The sequence below is a fragment of the Episyrphus balteatus genome, chromosome 2, assembly GCF_945859705.1.
Source record: "Episyrphus balteatus chromosome 2, idEpiBalt1.1, whole genome shotgun sequence".
NCBI classification, from domain to species: domain Eukaryota; kingdom Metazoa; phylum Arthropoda; class Insecta; order Diptera; family Syrphidae; genus Episyrphus; species Episyrphus balteatus.
In genome coordinates this window covers 188,439-204,983 of record NC_079135.1, presented here as the reverse complement: position 1 = coordinate 204,983, position 16,545 = coordinate 188,439, and the positions used below count along the sequence as shown (strand labels likewise).

Below are 16,545 nucleotides of genomic sequence, written 5' to 3'. Positions count from 1 at the left end.
CCACTTCACTCCAGATAAAAATGCAAAGATTTAAAAACAAAAAGTGTTTTTTCCAAAACATTTCAATATGACACTGATTGAAAAAGCAAGTAAATTCCAAAACGGATACATTTAGATTCGGTGATACAACAACAAGCGTTTAGGAAATATCGACTTCGATTTCAATATTTATAATTCTTATTTCCTCTACTTTTTAAAAAAGTTTAGTTACTGTTGCCTACGAAGACATTCAAAATCTACCCATACGTAAGAATATTCGTTATATTGAATCACCCTTAATTCTAGAATTTTTCTTTCTTAGAGAAATAAATGTATAAAGTCAGTTTAATAGTGAACATATTGTTTCAGGAGGATTCTATTCTTAAATTCACAGTTTTTAGATTTGATTCCCTATCAGTAGGTACTTCATAGTAGTAATGAGTATTTAAACAATAATATATTAGGTATGTAGTTTAAATGATAGCTTCCGAAAACTCATAAAATATAAATAGACTTTAGTCTTTTACACAATTTATTCTCATACATAAATTTAAGTGCGTATATCTTTTGGAATTAAAAACATATCCATCGATTATAAAAAAGCAACGGTTATGTTTTGCGAGTGCTTGTTCAATGACTTTCCATTCGAACATATTTTCTTTAAATGGTATTATAGTGACAAAAACCTAAATTTTTCGGTTGCTATTAGCATAATTTCAATTAAAAACAAATCTGCCATTGGAATTTTTTTTATAGTTTTTCTTTTAATGTCACAATCGAATGGAAATTATTCCTCACCACCTGCTATTGCACTTCATAATTTTATTTTTGATGTAAATATATAATGTTTTTAAATTTGATTTTGATCTCAAGCGAAATCTTAAAAAGAAAAAAAAAATTAAAAAAAAAAAAAAAAAACAAATAAAAATAAGTGTATAATCGCAAATATTAGAAATTATCAATTATCAATCAAATGTACAAAACAAATTGAAAAGTAAAATGCGATATTACACTGTTTTTGTGTACTATGTGTATGTTCTGTTGCTTTCCACGCAATCAAACGTATTTTTTTTTGTTTTTGTTTTTTTTTTTTTTTTGTCAAGTTTAATCAACATGTTAACAATACAGAACATTTTTATTTGCATCTTTTAATTTCACTGTTTTAACTTCCATCAAATCAAAAATATGTTAAAATCATATAGAATACGCTACCGTCGGTTACATGGCAAAACGAATTCAAATGCGAAAACAAAGATTTATGGCGATCCAAAAAATAGCTGAGCAAAAAAAGCTACAAGTTGAAGGGGGACAACCAGCGCCCAATCCAAATCCAAGTGGGGATCATGGACATGGGCATGGCCATGGTCACAGCCATGGGCATCCTCATGCACCAAAACAAACAGTGAGTAACCGCCCAATTGGCTTTTCCAATATCCAACAAAACGTTGGTACGCGCGGTTGCTCGATAGTGGGACCCTTGTTCCAGGAGGTGAGATTCAAGGTTCACGATCCTAAGGCTCATTCCAAAGGAGGAACTCTAGAGAATACTGTCAACGGTGGACGTGGTGGTGCTAGTGCTGGTGGTGGAGGCGGTGGCGGTGGTGGTGGCGGAGGTACTGAAGGTGGGGGTGGAGGTGGAGATGCCGAAGCTGGCAGTGCAGTCCCCTCTCACTTACTTCATCCTGGAAAGGTAACACCATTCAAAGAAAAAAATATAAATTAATATACCTATGTAAATATAATGTTTTTCAATTTTTAAAGGACATCAATAAACTCCTAGGAATAACTCCCTCGGACATAGACAAATATTCAAGAATAGTCTTTCCTGTGTGTTTTGTTTGTTTTAACTTAATGTACTGGATAATATACTTGCACGTGAGTGATGTCGTCGCTGATGACTTAGTATTACTGGGAGAAGAATAATAAATTAATTCGTTCGTTAAAACAAAAAAACACAAAGTTATAAAGGAAAATATCGATTTCGAAAAAAAAAAACAAAAAACACAAATATATCCATAATATTAAAGAAAATACTGAAACACTACCATCACAATAATACCCGCAAATCAACACAATAAACAACAAAATAATTTAGAATAATATGTTCCCGATGCTGAGCGCATAATTATTCACCAGCCCAAAATAAAAAAGAAAAAAAATTGAACAAAAAAAAAAAAAAAACTAAAACAATTGTTATCACCAACTTCAACTCGAAAGAAACTAGGTTTAAAATTATAACTTAGTTTTATAAATAAATGATATAATTTAGTCTTAAATATTATTGTACAAAAATAATTTTACATACATGTTTATTATATAAATCGTATGGACAATTTGCGAGTGATATAACCACTAAAACACGCTTCCTAAATTAAATAAAAAGGTAAATGTTAAAAGCAAGATCGTTACAGAACCCTTAAATGAAATTGTTCAGTCATTAAAAATATTACAAACCAAACAAGATAGTGAATTCTCGCTATGAAATTAAATTTTTAAATAAAAAAAAAAAATGCACAATTATAGTGCCCGCACCAACGAACAAAATTCTAAATTGGTTTACCAATACTATTTATGAAGAAAAAGCAAGTGTTTAACATTGTTTTAGACAGCGCAAAATCGATTCTCTATTTTTATTAGTAAAAAGAAATAGTTTAATAAAAATTCGCGCTTCCAATACTATTTGCCAAATTTATTTACCTCTGAGAAGTCTCGATCAAAAAAAAAAAAAAAAAACAAACAAACAAAAACATGAAATAAATAAAATACTGCATTGCACAATTTTGTTAATAACAAAAATGTATCTTAGCACCTCAACTCTTTTTTTAATTCTTATTTTATTTGCGTTGAAGTAAATTTTATAGCCCAATTTCACAGCACTGTAAAAGTGGGCCATAAAATGATATTTGTCAGCCGTTAACGATAAGATACCAAACTATCCGGAAAATGTTTATAAAAGCTGCCGATTTTGTTTTTCTTTTTTTGATCTGTTTAAGTATGCATTGCCATCAATAAATTTACATATGACTAAGGTTTTAAACATTACATTCTCTTGTAAAGTATATTTGACTAGTACCTATATATTTCATTTTATAATAGGTATATGTAAATACTCTGTGGTTCAGTTGCATAGACACTACCTTTGTTGATTTTCTTAGAATGTGCTAAACAACTCTATTCTTCAAAGAGTCTTGCAAAAATTTGAAATTAATTTATTTCTTTAGAACCTGAGCATGGAACTATGTATATTTTCTGCTCCAGTCCGACTGAGCCGAAGAGTGTTATAAAAAATCAGTATGGAATATTTTTTGTGATAATTTATGAGATCATGACGCCAAAAGCTTTATTTCTTTACAGTTTGTGCATTGAGTTTAATTTTCTACTTTCAGTCCAAGAAGTACGAAAAAATAGGCCTTCGGTTAAGGTAAAAACTACCTTCCAGTAACATTGTTGGTAAAATAAGTTCATTTAACCGAAAATGATTACATTGGGGAAGTATTCTCTTCTTTTTCGTTCTAAATTTACTATTTCCATGATTGTTTTTTGCTGATTTTTAAAAGAACACGTACATTGTTTATCTTGTGTGTGTGTGCATATACTCCCACCAATCGTAAGGAAGATATATCCGAATTTTCAATGTGTACACTGGGGCGTATACGTACTTTTTTTCTTTTTACTGACAATAACAACTTATTGTTCCCTCTTTGAAAGCTGAAAATTAATGGAGGTAATTCGAGATTAATAAACTAATTTTCTTAAGATTGTGAACCCTTTAATCCTTAGACTAACCTTTCAAATTAAATTTCCTCTAAATATTTATTCAAAGTTTTTTGCTTTGAAATTCAATTAACCAATTCCTTATAAAATAAAATCATATTTTACGATTCCTTCTAACTAATATTTTTTGTTCGATATCATGACAGTAGAATAAAAACTCTTAGAAATCAGTTTCATCCAAGCGGTATATTTTTTCCAATCGAAAAGACAAATTTCTTCAAGGTTCCATGTCAGGTTAGCACTCGATTTCACAACGTTTAATATTAAACCTTCGTTCGATATTAGGTACTCGTCACACGACAACAAACTTTTGTGTCATTGATCCATCTTACAAATGATTATGTGAAAAAGAATTAGAAGAGCGTCTAATCAAGTGAACCGCACTGTACCTAATTAGTTAAAAAAAATTTTTTTTCATTTGCACTGAAAACACACTTTTTATATTAACCTAGGTGTAGGTATAATTTTGTATTTAAAAATTATTTTATAAAATCGGTGACATGCTTTTACGTACACGAATAAAGTCTTATTGTTAGAGTATTACCGCTAGAAAAAATCAAACAAAAAATGTTTTTAATTCCTTTGGTAATGCCGAATTTTTTTAACTTATAAAAACGCATTTTATTATATATCTTTTTGTACCTATTCAATGTTCAATTCCAAAAACATAAATATAGTATATTTACTTAGGAAGCATCGGGAAATAAATTACAGAAAATAACTCAACACGCAAATTAGATAGCATTTAAATGATTTACAAGTTAAAATAATATAAAAAAAAAACATAAAAAACAAAAATAATTTAGAATCAAAAAAAAAATAAAAAATATAAAAAAAATAACAGTCAAAATATAATACTTTCAGTATTCTCTACAACAAAAATCTTTTTGTATTTTTTTAACCACACCTTTAACAAAAAAAAAAAAAAACAACCCCAAAAGAAAGAAACACTATTTAAATACTGGAGTAAAACACACAATTTTGGAACTTTTATTTTTTCACACACCACATTAAACTACAAAAGTGCAATTGCAAACTATTTAAATCGTTGCAGAAAAATTGATTTCAAAAAGGAGTTCAGCTGCGCGCATCATTTAACTCACATCATTTTAGAAAGTGTTTGTAGATATAGGAACAGTTTTTATTTAATTATACATCTTGCACCTTTTCTCTTAATCTCATTTAATATATACACGTAACGTATAGATATACATAAATTAAAGTAATAAAGATAATATTAAATATGCATACATAAATATATATTTATATAAAAGTGTGTATATAGGTACTTATAGATTGTACAAATAGATATACTGAAAAATTCTTACTAAAATGTTATATATTAATAATTTTGCAAATAAAAACAAAAATAGGGAAAATATTATAGTATAATATAATAAAAAAAAAATTAACAGTTGAAATTCAAGAGGGAAAGAGGTATTCAAAACGTAATAAATATTTACATATTTATTATTGAGATTAAAAAATTTAAAAAAAAAAAGATTATATGATCATGTAAACGGTTATATGTAAGCATATAAAATGCAAAGTTGATTAATCTTTCGCGCACTCAATTTAACAAAAAAATAAAAAAAAAAAAAAAAACAAAACAAAACAAATATACGTTTACCCACAAAACATTTATGTAAGAGAACACAATTAATTCATTTCCATTTAATGGTTGTGAAAGAACGGAGCACTTTTTTCCATTGTACTCATACATGTTTGAATTAAATGTACTCAATATTGTTTAGTTTATTCAACATCATTTGGATATAAATATTTTTTATTTGAACAGCAGTGATATATACGAGTATATATACAAACTATATATCAAAGTGAAATCTACTTGAACTGCCTAAACCGCAATAATGCGATAAGAACATATTTTATTTATTCTAAAAATTTAGACAAATTAGATCTATAATGCTCTTATTCAGGTTAAGTATTTAACACCAATTGAAAACTGTGAAAAATGAACTATATGCATGAAAAAATGTATTTAAAAACAAGCATTTTTCGGTCTGCAGTATTGAGCAAATTAACAAAATAAAAAATACAGAATAGTTTTTAAAAAAATCAAACTTAATCACTTCTCAATACTTAAAATAAACTTTCCAGTTTTAAGTTTAGAACAACAACTTCATTTGTCTTCTAGTCATACTAAACTTTAGAAAAATAAAACGTGTGACAACAAAAATAATATAAAGCTCAATCAGCTTTATTTATTTTTGTCTCCTATGTATCACAGCTCAAAAACAATTTATATTCTAAAAAAAATGAAAGCACTTATTCAATATTGTTATTCCCAGTTTATGTTTATATAGCATTTTCTGCATAGCTTTTTTAAATGCCCTATATATTTTTTAACTCATAAACAAAACAATTTTTTTGTTAATTGGTAACAATCTTTATTTGATTTAGTCCAAAACCCACTATACCTTGAAACAACATAGAGTTTAATATATTTCTGTACATAAATAATTTCCAGGAAAAACAAAAACAATAAAATTTTCTGTGCAGAAACAACACACAAAACATTATTTTTATGAAAATAGATAAATCAAGCATTTTTTTGTAGGAACAGACTTCGCAAAACATTTTTTACTTAATTTTATTATAATTAAAAAGAAAAAAAGAACTTAACGTAATATCTCCATTTATCATTATTGAATGGAATATAATATCAATCTCCTTAAATTTAATTAAGAACACATAATAATAATAATCCAATCATTAACATGTATATATATATACACACATTCCATACAAAATTTCGTTTAAAAATGTTTTTTTTTTAAGTTTGAAAATATAACTAATATATTTTAGACTAAAACTTAAATTAAAACTAATTTTTATTATTGATTATAAATTCGGTTCAACAAGGAAATAATTATAACAGAACAGTTTGCTATGACATAAGTCACTTTGAAGTAAGAGCACAAAAAGTAGTTATGACAAAAAATTTAACTTTTAGACCGGGCGGCCACTGCAGAAACGCTCAACTCATCGAGCTAAAGAAAATTTTAAATGGGAAGTGAAAGAGGGCTATTAGTAGTTACGAAAACCACAGGTCTTCCCGTTCGCATCCTGGCACGATTGGCGTGGTAAAGTGCATCGTGCATCTCATAGAGTTAAAAGACAATATTGATGTCAAATTAAAGGTGCTATTGTCAGCTATCAAAATTCAGAGGTCTTCCGGGCGAAAGTCTGGCAGTTTTGTCATGCAGCCCGTTTTAAGGTTAGAAGCGATAAGAGTGAGTTTTTTCATAAAGTCTTGTTTTTTGGTATTTTGGTGGATGAGTTAAGGAGTTTTTTCACTATAAAATAAAAATAAGAGTTATTAGCATTTAAATATAAAACGATGTTTTGGAAAAAGCTTGATAGTTTATTAACAATAACCCAAATTATATGCAAAACTACGAATAATTCATGAAAAAGTCTCAAATAATACGCTGCGCCCCTTACAACTTACCGAATTAAAAGTCGACTTTAATTTCAAATTAAAGCTAATAATGTCTTTTTTTGAAAACCAGAGGTCTTCCAAGCCAAAAATTGGAAGTTAAGTCACGCAGCTTGTTTTAAGGTTAGGAGCGTTTTTCACTTAAAACGTTCAAGCAGACTGGGGAGTGAAATGTCAAGATGTCGCTTGGAAGACCTCTGGTTTTCAAAAAAAGACATTATTAGCTTTAATTTGAAATTAAATTCTCCTTTTTTTTCGGTTAGTTGTAAGGGGCGCAGCGTATTATTTGAGACTTTTTCGCGAATTATTCGTAGTTTTGCATATACTTTGGGTCATTTTTAAGAATCTATGAAGCTTTTTCCAAAAAACCGTTTTGTATTTAAATGCTGATGACTCTTATTTTTATTTTATAGTGAAAAAGTTCCTTAAGTCATCCACCAACATACCAAAAAACCAGACTTTATTAAAAAACTCACTTTCATCGCTTCTAACCTTAAAACGGGCTGCAGGACAAAACTGTCAGACTTTCGCCCAGAAGACCTCTGAATTTTGATACCTGACAATCTCACCTTTAATTTGACACCAATATCGTCTTTTAGCTCTATGAGATGCACAATGCACTTTACCACGCCAATCGTGCCAGGATGCGAACGGGAAGACCTGTGGTTTTCGTAACTACTAATAGCCCTCTTTCACTTCCCATTTAAAATTTTCTTTAGCTCGATGAGTTGAGCGTTTCTGCAGTGGCCGCCCGCTCTATTTTCTGAATAAAAACTTATTAAACCACTCAAACATCTGAGGTTTCTTGAAGCAACTAACATCGATACAGATCTTGATATAAGTTGTTTTTATAACCATTTATATGAATGAGACGATTGCCAACCAACACATGGCAGATAAATAATGTTAAAAGTGAAATAACTATTTACAAGAAGTACTCTGCAACTGTCCATTTCCATTGAGCTAGGCTTTCTATATTGTCTCGGATTCTTCAGTTAAATTCAAATCAAATTGCTTGATAAAACATTTTCTTGTTAATTTAACAATAACATCATTTGTTTGGATTATTTGTTATTCTTGTTGGAATGTGTGTATATAACTCGTGTAAACGTGTGCGTATGTAGAACTCATTGCATTTTCCGAGAAAACACTCCAATTATTCCCTCTTAAAACCTATATGCTTATGTCTTACAGTCAAATCAAACTGTGTATATAACCGTAAAACGAGTAATGATGACTGCGTGCAAAATATTGATACATTTTATAAATATATCATATTTTCAAAAAAAAAAAAAAAAAAAAAAAAAAACCCTAAGCCAACCAAAGAATTACTAAAACCCAATTGTTATAAAAATGATTGTTTCAAAACTGAAAACACTCTTTCGGATTCCTGGTTATTATAATAACTTTTGAACTTTTAACGTGTCGCACTGTAGATGGAAAATAATACAAATAAAAATAAAATAAAAATATAAAAATACGTTGGAATAAAAAAAAAAAAAAACAAAGCAATACTTTAATACTTTTTTTTAATTGTTTTTGTAATTAAGTTTTGAAACCCTTTTTAAAAAGTCTATGATTTATATAAAGAAAAAAAAACACTCTTAAGATCAAAAAACAAAAAAAAAACTAAAACCAAAAAAGGAATGAGTAGTAAACAATTTAACATATAGTATTGAAAAAGACATAAACAAACACAAATTAATAAAAAGAAACAAAAACAATATTTGTTACATAAAAAAATGTTACCCTTGATGTGAATGAAAATTTTAACTCGAATTCTAAGTTATTATGAATAATTGAACGGTAAACTATTCTACCATATCAAATTTTGGAAAGATTTCTGTTTGAAATTATTTTTTAATGGATACAGCAAGATCATAGATGCTGATGCTTAAGAACATAATTTTGAAACTGTTTTTCCAAAAAAACACGTATGGATATCTTAATGAATTATGTTTTGTTTTTTAACCTTCGAGGTTTATGAAACACTACGACTTATTTTTAAAATAAGTTCTTTTGTCTATAGTTTTGTCTCGAATAAATTAAACATCAAACTTCTAAATTTAATAATATTCTATACCTACTTTTCGAAAAAAAAATAAATTTTTATTTTTATACATTAGGTACCGGGAAAAAGATCTAAACTATAAAACTATTATGAATGATATTTAATATAAGATAAAACGGATGCTCAACGGTTTCGGAGCCTATTTAAGTTTATAAAAAAAAAAATTAGAAGCATAGACATACAAATCGCAGGGAATACATTCGATGTATCCCCACATAACATGTTTAATTATACACATAAAAAAATAATACTTTCTTCAAAATTAGAAAAATGTACATTTAAAAATAATTGAATAAAAATACATTTGAACACAAAATAGTTACAAAATAAGTGAAACCATGAAATTCTAAAATATAATCACGTAAGTAAAACATAGCTAACAATTAACTTATATAATTATAATAAATAAACAAAAAAAAAAATATATTATGATAACAGAATGAAAAAAAAAAACAAAAGAAACAAAACTTGAATCAATTTCGTTGCTTGATTTTAAAAATGAAGAATAAGTTGTTTTTTTATATTCATACACATGTAGACACAAATTCACATATTATATAAATATTTATATTGTAAAAAGACAAAATACAAACAATTCTGATATTATAAAAAAATATAAACCTTAAAACCGTTCTGTACTTTGAATGCATACAGTAAAATAAAAAAAAAGAACAAAAAACTAATCACGCATGGCCGTTAACAGAAGTAGAAATTCCGTTATTATTCAATATTTGACAATCGGTTTTCAATTTTTTAAATTTAATTACTTAACTTATATTTCGCCATCCGAATAAGAACTTGCTTTTTATTAAAATAGTATTAATTGATATGTAATTTGATAAATCTTTTGGAATTGGAACATGAACTTCATTAATTTTTTTTGTTTGCTTAATTTTGTAATTTAATTACAATTATGGTTGTGATCCTGCTGACCTAAGCCAAGATCATGCGACATTGTCGAATAGAAGAACAAAACAAAAATTGTTATGTATGTATGAATAAAACTTAAGTGAGCAGATATTTAATTATTTCTTTTCAAAGAATCCAACCGAAAACTTAAATTAATAAGTTAAACATGAATTTATTGTTTGCAATACAGTTTAAATCTTTAGTTTTTGTGTATCAATTGGCCCTATTTAACTGCACTTCCTACTCGTGCATTTATATCAAAAAATTTTATGCATACAATTAGTTCTAAAATCTTTTTAATATATTATTTATCCGTCCATGAAATTAATATCGCAAAAGTTCCTATAACTTTAACTGCATTAAAATGTTTCATTAATTATGAATTTTTAATAAATTTTCCAAAAATACATATTCTCTCTTTTCAATTCTATTTTTTTTTTAAATTTTACAAAAAATATGCTGCTCACTGAATTATAAATTAAAATCAAATATTCAATTCAGAACTTTATTTGCGTTCTCGCCCTACATTCAATGAAATGTCTTTTTAATGAAATACTTATACCTTTTTGTTTATTAGGATTTAGATTTATAATATTTATAATGCTTATTTAATTGTATGAAGTTTTTTTTTTATTTGTAATGTTTTATTTTATATTTAAGAGGTACCCACAAATATTTCAAACAGTGATTTTTTTTACCACAATGCAACAATTAAATTCGTAAGAACTAGCTATATATTTATCGGTCCATGCGATAACAAGAACTCTTATTAAAGAGAATTAAAAAAAATAAGAATATATATACATATAAATATGTATAACAACTATATAAAAAGAAGTACGTATGTAAAATGATTGATCAATGATCACAATTTTTGACTGTGTTAATTTCATTGTAAAACTTACAATATATTATAACTAGAAAAAGAGAAATTTAAGAAAAAAATAACTATAAAATTAAGTTTAATACAAAAAAAAATACGAAAGTGAAAAAAAAAATAAAAATATAAAAAAAGTAAAATAAACTAATTTGAAATTGATCTTTTGTTTTAATTAGTTTTTAACCAAACAATCAGAAAACAACAAGAGGTTTGTACAATGTTAAACATTATACGTCAAAGTTTTTGGTAGTGACTAAGCATCACTGCTTTTTTGCGATGCTGATCGCTGCACATAGGGGTATTTAGTCAATTTAGGCGGACAAAACACGAAATTTTAAACTGATCCAAACGTACAAAATCAACATCCTACTAAAAGAAGATAACTTGCTTAGCGTTTTCTTATAGTTTAAAAATTGATTATTGATTCAGGTGACTAACAGCAGCGGTCAAAAGTTCAAAGTTTTCAGCCCAAAGATAAAATTATTTTTTTTTTTGTAATTTAGCGACTGTGCTTAAGTAAGTACTTTTTTTTAAGTGGATTTAGAAAGAAGTTTTTATGGAATATTGATAAGGAGATACGAAACTGTCTACTAGATGTTGTATCTAAATGTTGTATTACTTAATAAATAAAAAAGTGATATGTTAAATCTTAATATAAATTAATCGTAAAAAAAGTAAATTTCTGTGTTGGTAAGGAGATAAGTTATACAATTTCACATTATTGTGTGATAAAATTTAATGTTTTCTAAAGGTTAAACTCTTATCTAATTGAATCTAGAAAAAATAAGTGCAACTAAGTGCAACTTCGACCCATTTGCCCTTCTTAAAGGTTTTAGGTTTTGAAAAATGGTTACCTTGCATTCAGCATCCATATTTTAAGTTTTTTTTAAAGATTCAACTTCTTGAATTACAGAACCTGAATCCTTATGATTTTTCCTAAATTTTAAGACCTTTATCTTGGCGATACCATTAATAGAACTGCATTTATAAGCGTTTTAACAAACCATAGGGATCGATTCTTGACACTTTTTTGTTTGATCAAAAAGTGGTTTAGGAAGAAAAATGTTTTCATCGAAATCAACACTTTAAACACTTTATTCCAGAACTCAATACAAGCTTTTACCTTGTTGATGAAGATAAACCGGAAAAATAATTTTGTCCGCGTAAAATTGGTAAATACCCCTATGTGCGCTGCTCAGCTGATTACGATGCGATGCTGATTGACAAAAAGTTTTACGTTTAAAAACAATTTTTGCTTAATGATAGACGTGATACTAATAAAAACTCTTTTTTGTAATTAAAATCTGGAGCCACACATTTTATCTCCTCCAGAACTTTCCTCCACCATACTGACTTCGATTTTCTGCCTGCAATAAATTCACCTTCATATTTTAATCTGGTTTATTTTAGTATTTGAATTTGTGCGCTGGTAAAATATTCTCTGAATTTCATCAAATTAATCAATTTATAAACAACTTAGAATTTGATTAAATACTTTTCATTTTCCTTTTCATCAACAACTTATCAAGAAAATTCTTGATGCTTTTTTGTTTGATATTTGCGCATCGGTTTATCCAATTTTGCAATAATGAACAGTTGAAATTGTATGTGTTGCTATTATTTGCGTTTATGAACGTGCTACAGAAATAATCGGAAATCATCTATGCAGTGATGCGTTTGTGAAGAGGAGCGTTTTTTCAAAACTCAACAAGTGCATTTTTCAAATTTTTCAGGAGAAGGGTTTTTCTTTCCCATTTGAATACAAAGCCGAATTTTTAAAAAAGTAGAAATGAGGAGTTGTTCTTTCTTGACCAGCTAATCGACAGGCTTGATTGCTATTTCAATATTTGGTAAGATTCGTCCCAATTACAAACATTTAATGTGTTCTGAGAAAAAACTTATTCATGTAATAGCTGTACACTTTTTACAACATTATGTACATAAATATACCAATAAACAATTTAAACCAAGCAACCCATATAATAATAATTGCTTTCCAACCACAGGCAAACTTTGTGGAGTTTTGCAAAAACGAGCCATTTTGTTGAGTTTTGAAAAAAACGCTCGATTTTAAATATTTTTTGAAATTAAAACTGTTCACTCTTTTAACATTTTTATATTGTCATCTTGTGCGCCTGGTCATGCCAAAAATTTCGATACCAATAACTCATTTTCGCAAAAAATGCATTTGTTGAGTTTTGAAAAAAACGCTCCTCAATTTACACGGTATATACTGATTTTAGTTTGGAATAACTTGAAGTTTAAAACATGTACCTATTTAGGTACTTTAAGGCGGTCCATATATTGCTTTTTGCCGAAATTCCACGGTAGATGGACATCAATTCGAAAAAAAAAAAAATAATACAATCTGGAAACCCCCATATAAAATTAGAAAATTACCCAAAAAAAACAAAGGAAATGACGTTTTACATGAAAATTTCACTTGAATCCGGGAGAGGAAGGGAGTCATATAAAATTCTAAAAAAATTAGGGAAAATTTTTCTCAGTATTTCTAACCGGATGGCGGCTATCCAACTGCATGTCTCAAATAAGGACCACCCTAATGTACATATGCAATGTATTATAGTCAAGGTGAGTATATGAATTAAATTTAATTTTTGTGGTTAATTGTCGTAGAATTAGGTATTTGACAAATATATTTCCAGTAAGACTTACAGGTTCACAGGCATCTTTTAGACCAGACATGTCAAACTTGCGGCCCGCGGGCCGCATGCGACCCACATCGTATATTTGTGCGGCCGAAGCTTAATTTAAGTACAACTTGCATTTTCAATTTTTGCATTCAATTTTTGTTTAAAAAATAAAATTTAAATGTCTCTTATGAACACGAACATTTCTCCATTTCAACACGATGTTCACTGCAGAGATTTTAACTTTTTGCGATTTATGTCGCAATGGAGAATTTCCAGCTTATATGAGTTCTTAATGGGTGAAAAGGTAAACAAACATTTTTTGTATTGAAAACAAGCTTTTTTTTGCTGTATTAAGTATTGGAGTGCAGTTTGACCAATGGGAAAGCAGTAAAAAAGTTCCATACGATTTGTTTCATCCTAAGTGAATTTTCGGGAATAAGCTCTGAATTTGTTTATTTGTACACAAAATTTAAGTCGACTTCCAACCAAACCAAAAATTCGATTTAAAGTCGACTTGCAGTCGCTACTTTTTTCTTAAATGAACACCAATGAAAAAAATTCGCTACTTTTTCCCGAAAAATCCATCCTTTTTTAATCTCTTTTTGAGACGGGTTTATAAATATAGAATCAGTACATAATCATTTGCAAATGGAGCTAATCGAAATCCAGTGTGGCTCCGTTTAAAGATCCAAATTCGATGAAGCTGGGATGCCTGAATTTTACAAGTATCTACCAAGCAGATTTGAGAACACTCGAAAATTGGCATATGAAATCATTTGTATGTTTGGAAGCACTTATCGATGCGAGCAGCAGTTTTCACTTATGAATCGAAATGAGTCACCTGTTCAATCCAGAATAACAGATCTACACCTTGGGTCTGTTTTAAAAGTAATAACTTCTAAAAAATTTTCATCAAAAGTAGAGAGGATGGTACAGAAAAGAGATGCCAAGTATCAGACAGAAAACATTAATATTACTACATATTGTTCTTGTTCTATTATAAAAATAAATCTGTTTAATACAAATTCTAATGATTTCTTTTTTTGCGGCCCATAGAAATTTAGATCCTGCTATTTTGGCCCGTGAATGCCATTGAGTTTGACAAGCCTGTTCTAGACTATACATATGAGATATGGCTAAAGGGTATAAGAAAACTTAATTTTGGTAGATATTAGAGTTGCTTACTTTATGGTGATCCAAATTAATTCAATATAAATAATAGAAGCATAAAATAAGTTAATTAACGGGAACCTTTTGGAAATTTTTCAGTCAAAAATAAAAAAGTGATATAGCTAGAATTGATGTTAAATTCATTTTTTTTTTAAATATGATGTAAGTATATGATTGGAAATCCGTGACAAGAATTTCGTATTGATTTAGTTTATTAATTTTTGGTTTAAAATTGATGCTACTTTGACTAGCAGAGTAGTCTTAATAGCTGACAACATTAAATTTTTGGTCATCCAAAACTAAATTGAAAAGCTTTAAAAGATTTTTTTATGATCACAAATAATGTCAATGCAATCGTGGAGTGATTTTTTTTCTTAATTGAACTACGAATTCTTTTCAGGCATTATTTCCGATATTTCTCTATCTAATATGTAAATAAAAAACTATGCAAAATATTTCTTTGTTCATATGTCAATAGTTAAAGGCAATACATTTTAAAAATTATGACGTCATTTATATTGCACTTCAATGCAACTATCTCAAATTGAAGGTTGCATTTGTAATTACTTCTGTGTGATATTGTCTATTGAACTATATAAAATTTGTATTACGTATAGATAGTCATGGAACGAATAAATCTTGTCTTGATTTTTCATTTATTAAAAAAGAAATGGTGTCACCAAAACAAAAAGATTTAAATACTCAATAGAGGAAACTTCGTTACATTCGAAAATCAAAAGAAAGTCATATTTCAAGGACAGGGAAAATGTAACCCACGTTTGCCAAATCGATTTGGGGTCAAATGAAATGTGTTAAGCTGTCAAACGTGATAAGTTCAAATTTATATCAAACCCATTCACCAACAAATTTTTTTGCAAAGATATGTACGTAAGTAGCAATATAATTGCTATAATATAATTGCTGCAGGGAGTATGAAAGCAAAAATGTTAAAATTGAAAAGTTTTTCATATGAAACTTACAATAGGACTGATAAATATTATTATATTACCTATATTAAAATCAAAAGGAAGAAACCCTATTCGACGTTGCATATTAAATGTTGAGATGTGTCGGTAATTTTTTCATTGGCACGAACAAATGATACAACATTTAACTTTCCAAGGTTAAATTTCAATAGAGTAAAAACTACAACATTTACGATTGAATTTATATTTTATTTTTGTCTGTTTTTTTTTTTGTTTTTTCTTACACATTTTCGACATAAATTCTATTTAACAAATTCTGATGTAACTGAAGGTAATAAACATTATTGTTAGGTACTTCAACATACAGTTTTTTTTTTGTTTATATGTATAATTATTTTGAGTTCATTCGACTTCAAACATAATTTTTACATAAGTTTTTTTTTTTGTTTAACACAAGTACATTCGGCTTTTATATTATTAATTTTCCAAGCTTAATCTCAAAAGAATTTCATTAATTAGAAAAAATAACTTAAAAATGTTTGAAACAAAAGCTTTTGGAACCAAACTCTTTTACAGATATATTTATATACATTTTACTCATACAAATAACTAAATATTTAAGTAAATAAATTAGTAAAAATGGTGTTATATATTGGTATTATCTTTATTCATTTTTTTTTTTTTTTAATTAATGCTTACAAATTTATTTCCTCAAGAAT

General features: G+C 27.8%; 1 protein-coding gene across 17 annotated transcripts in view; it reads left to right on the top strand.

Moving 5' to 3' along the window:
* Nucleotides 1–5,372, top strand: part of LOC129908502 (gamma-aminobutyric acid receptor subunit beta) — a 33,956-nt gene extending 28,584 nt beyond the window's left edge. For 13 of the 17 annotated variants that reach the window (XM_055985037.1, XM_055985034.1, XM_055985032.1 and 10 more), the window contains 2 exons: nt 1,182–1,669; nt 1,741–5,372. In XM_055985037.1, coding sequence (XP_055841012.1) covers nt 1,182–1,669; nt 1,741–1,902 — 650 coding nt within the window. In that variant the 3' untranslated portion in view covers nt 1,903–5,372. The remainder of the gene's footprint in view (nt 1–1,181; nt 1,670–1,740) is intronic. The other 4 variants (XM_055985042.1, XM_055985040.1, XM_055985039.1 and 1 more) reach the window with 2 other exon arrangements.
* The last annotated feature ends 11,173 nt before the right edge of the window (nt 5,373–16,545 follow it).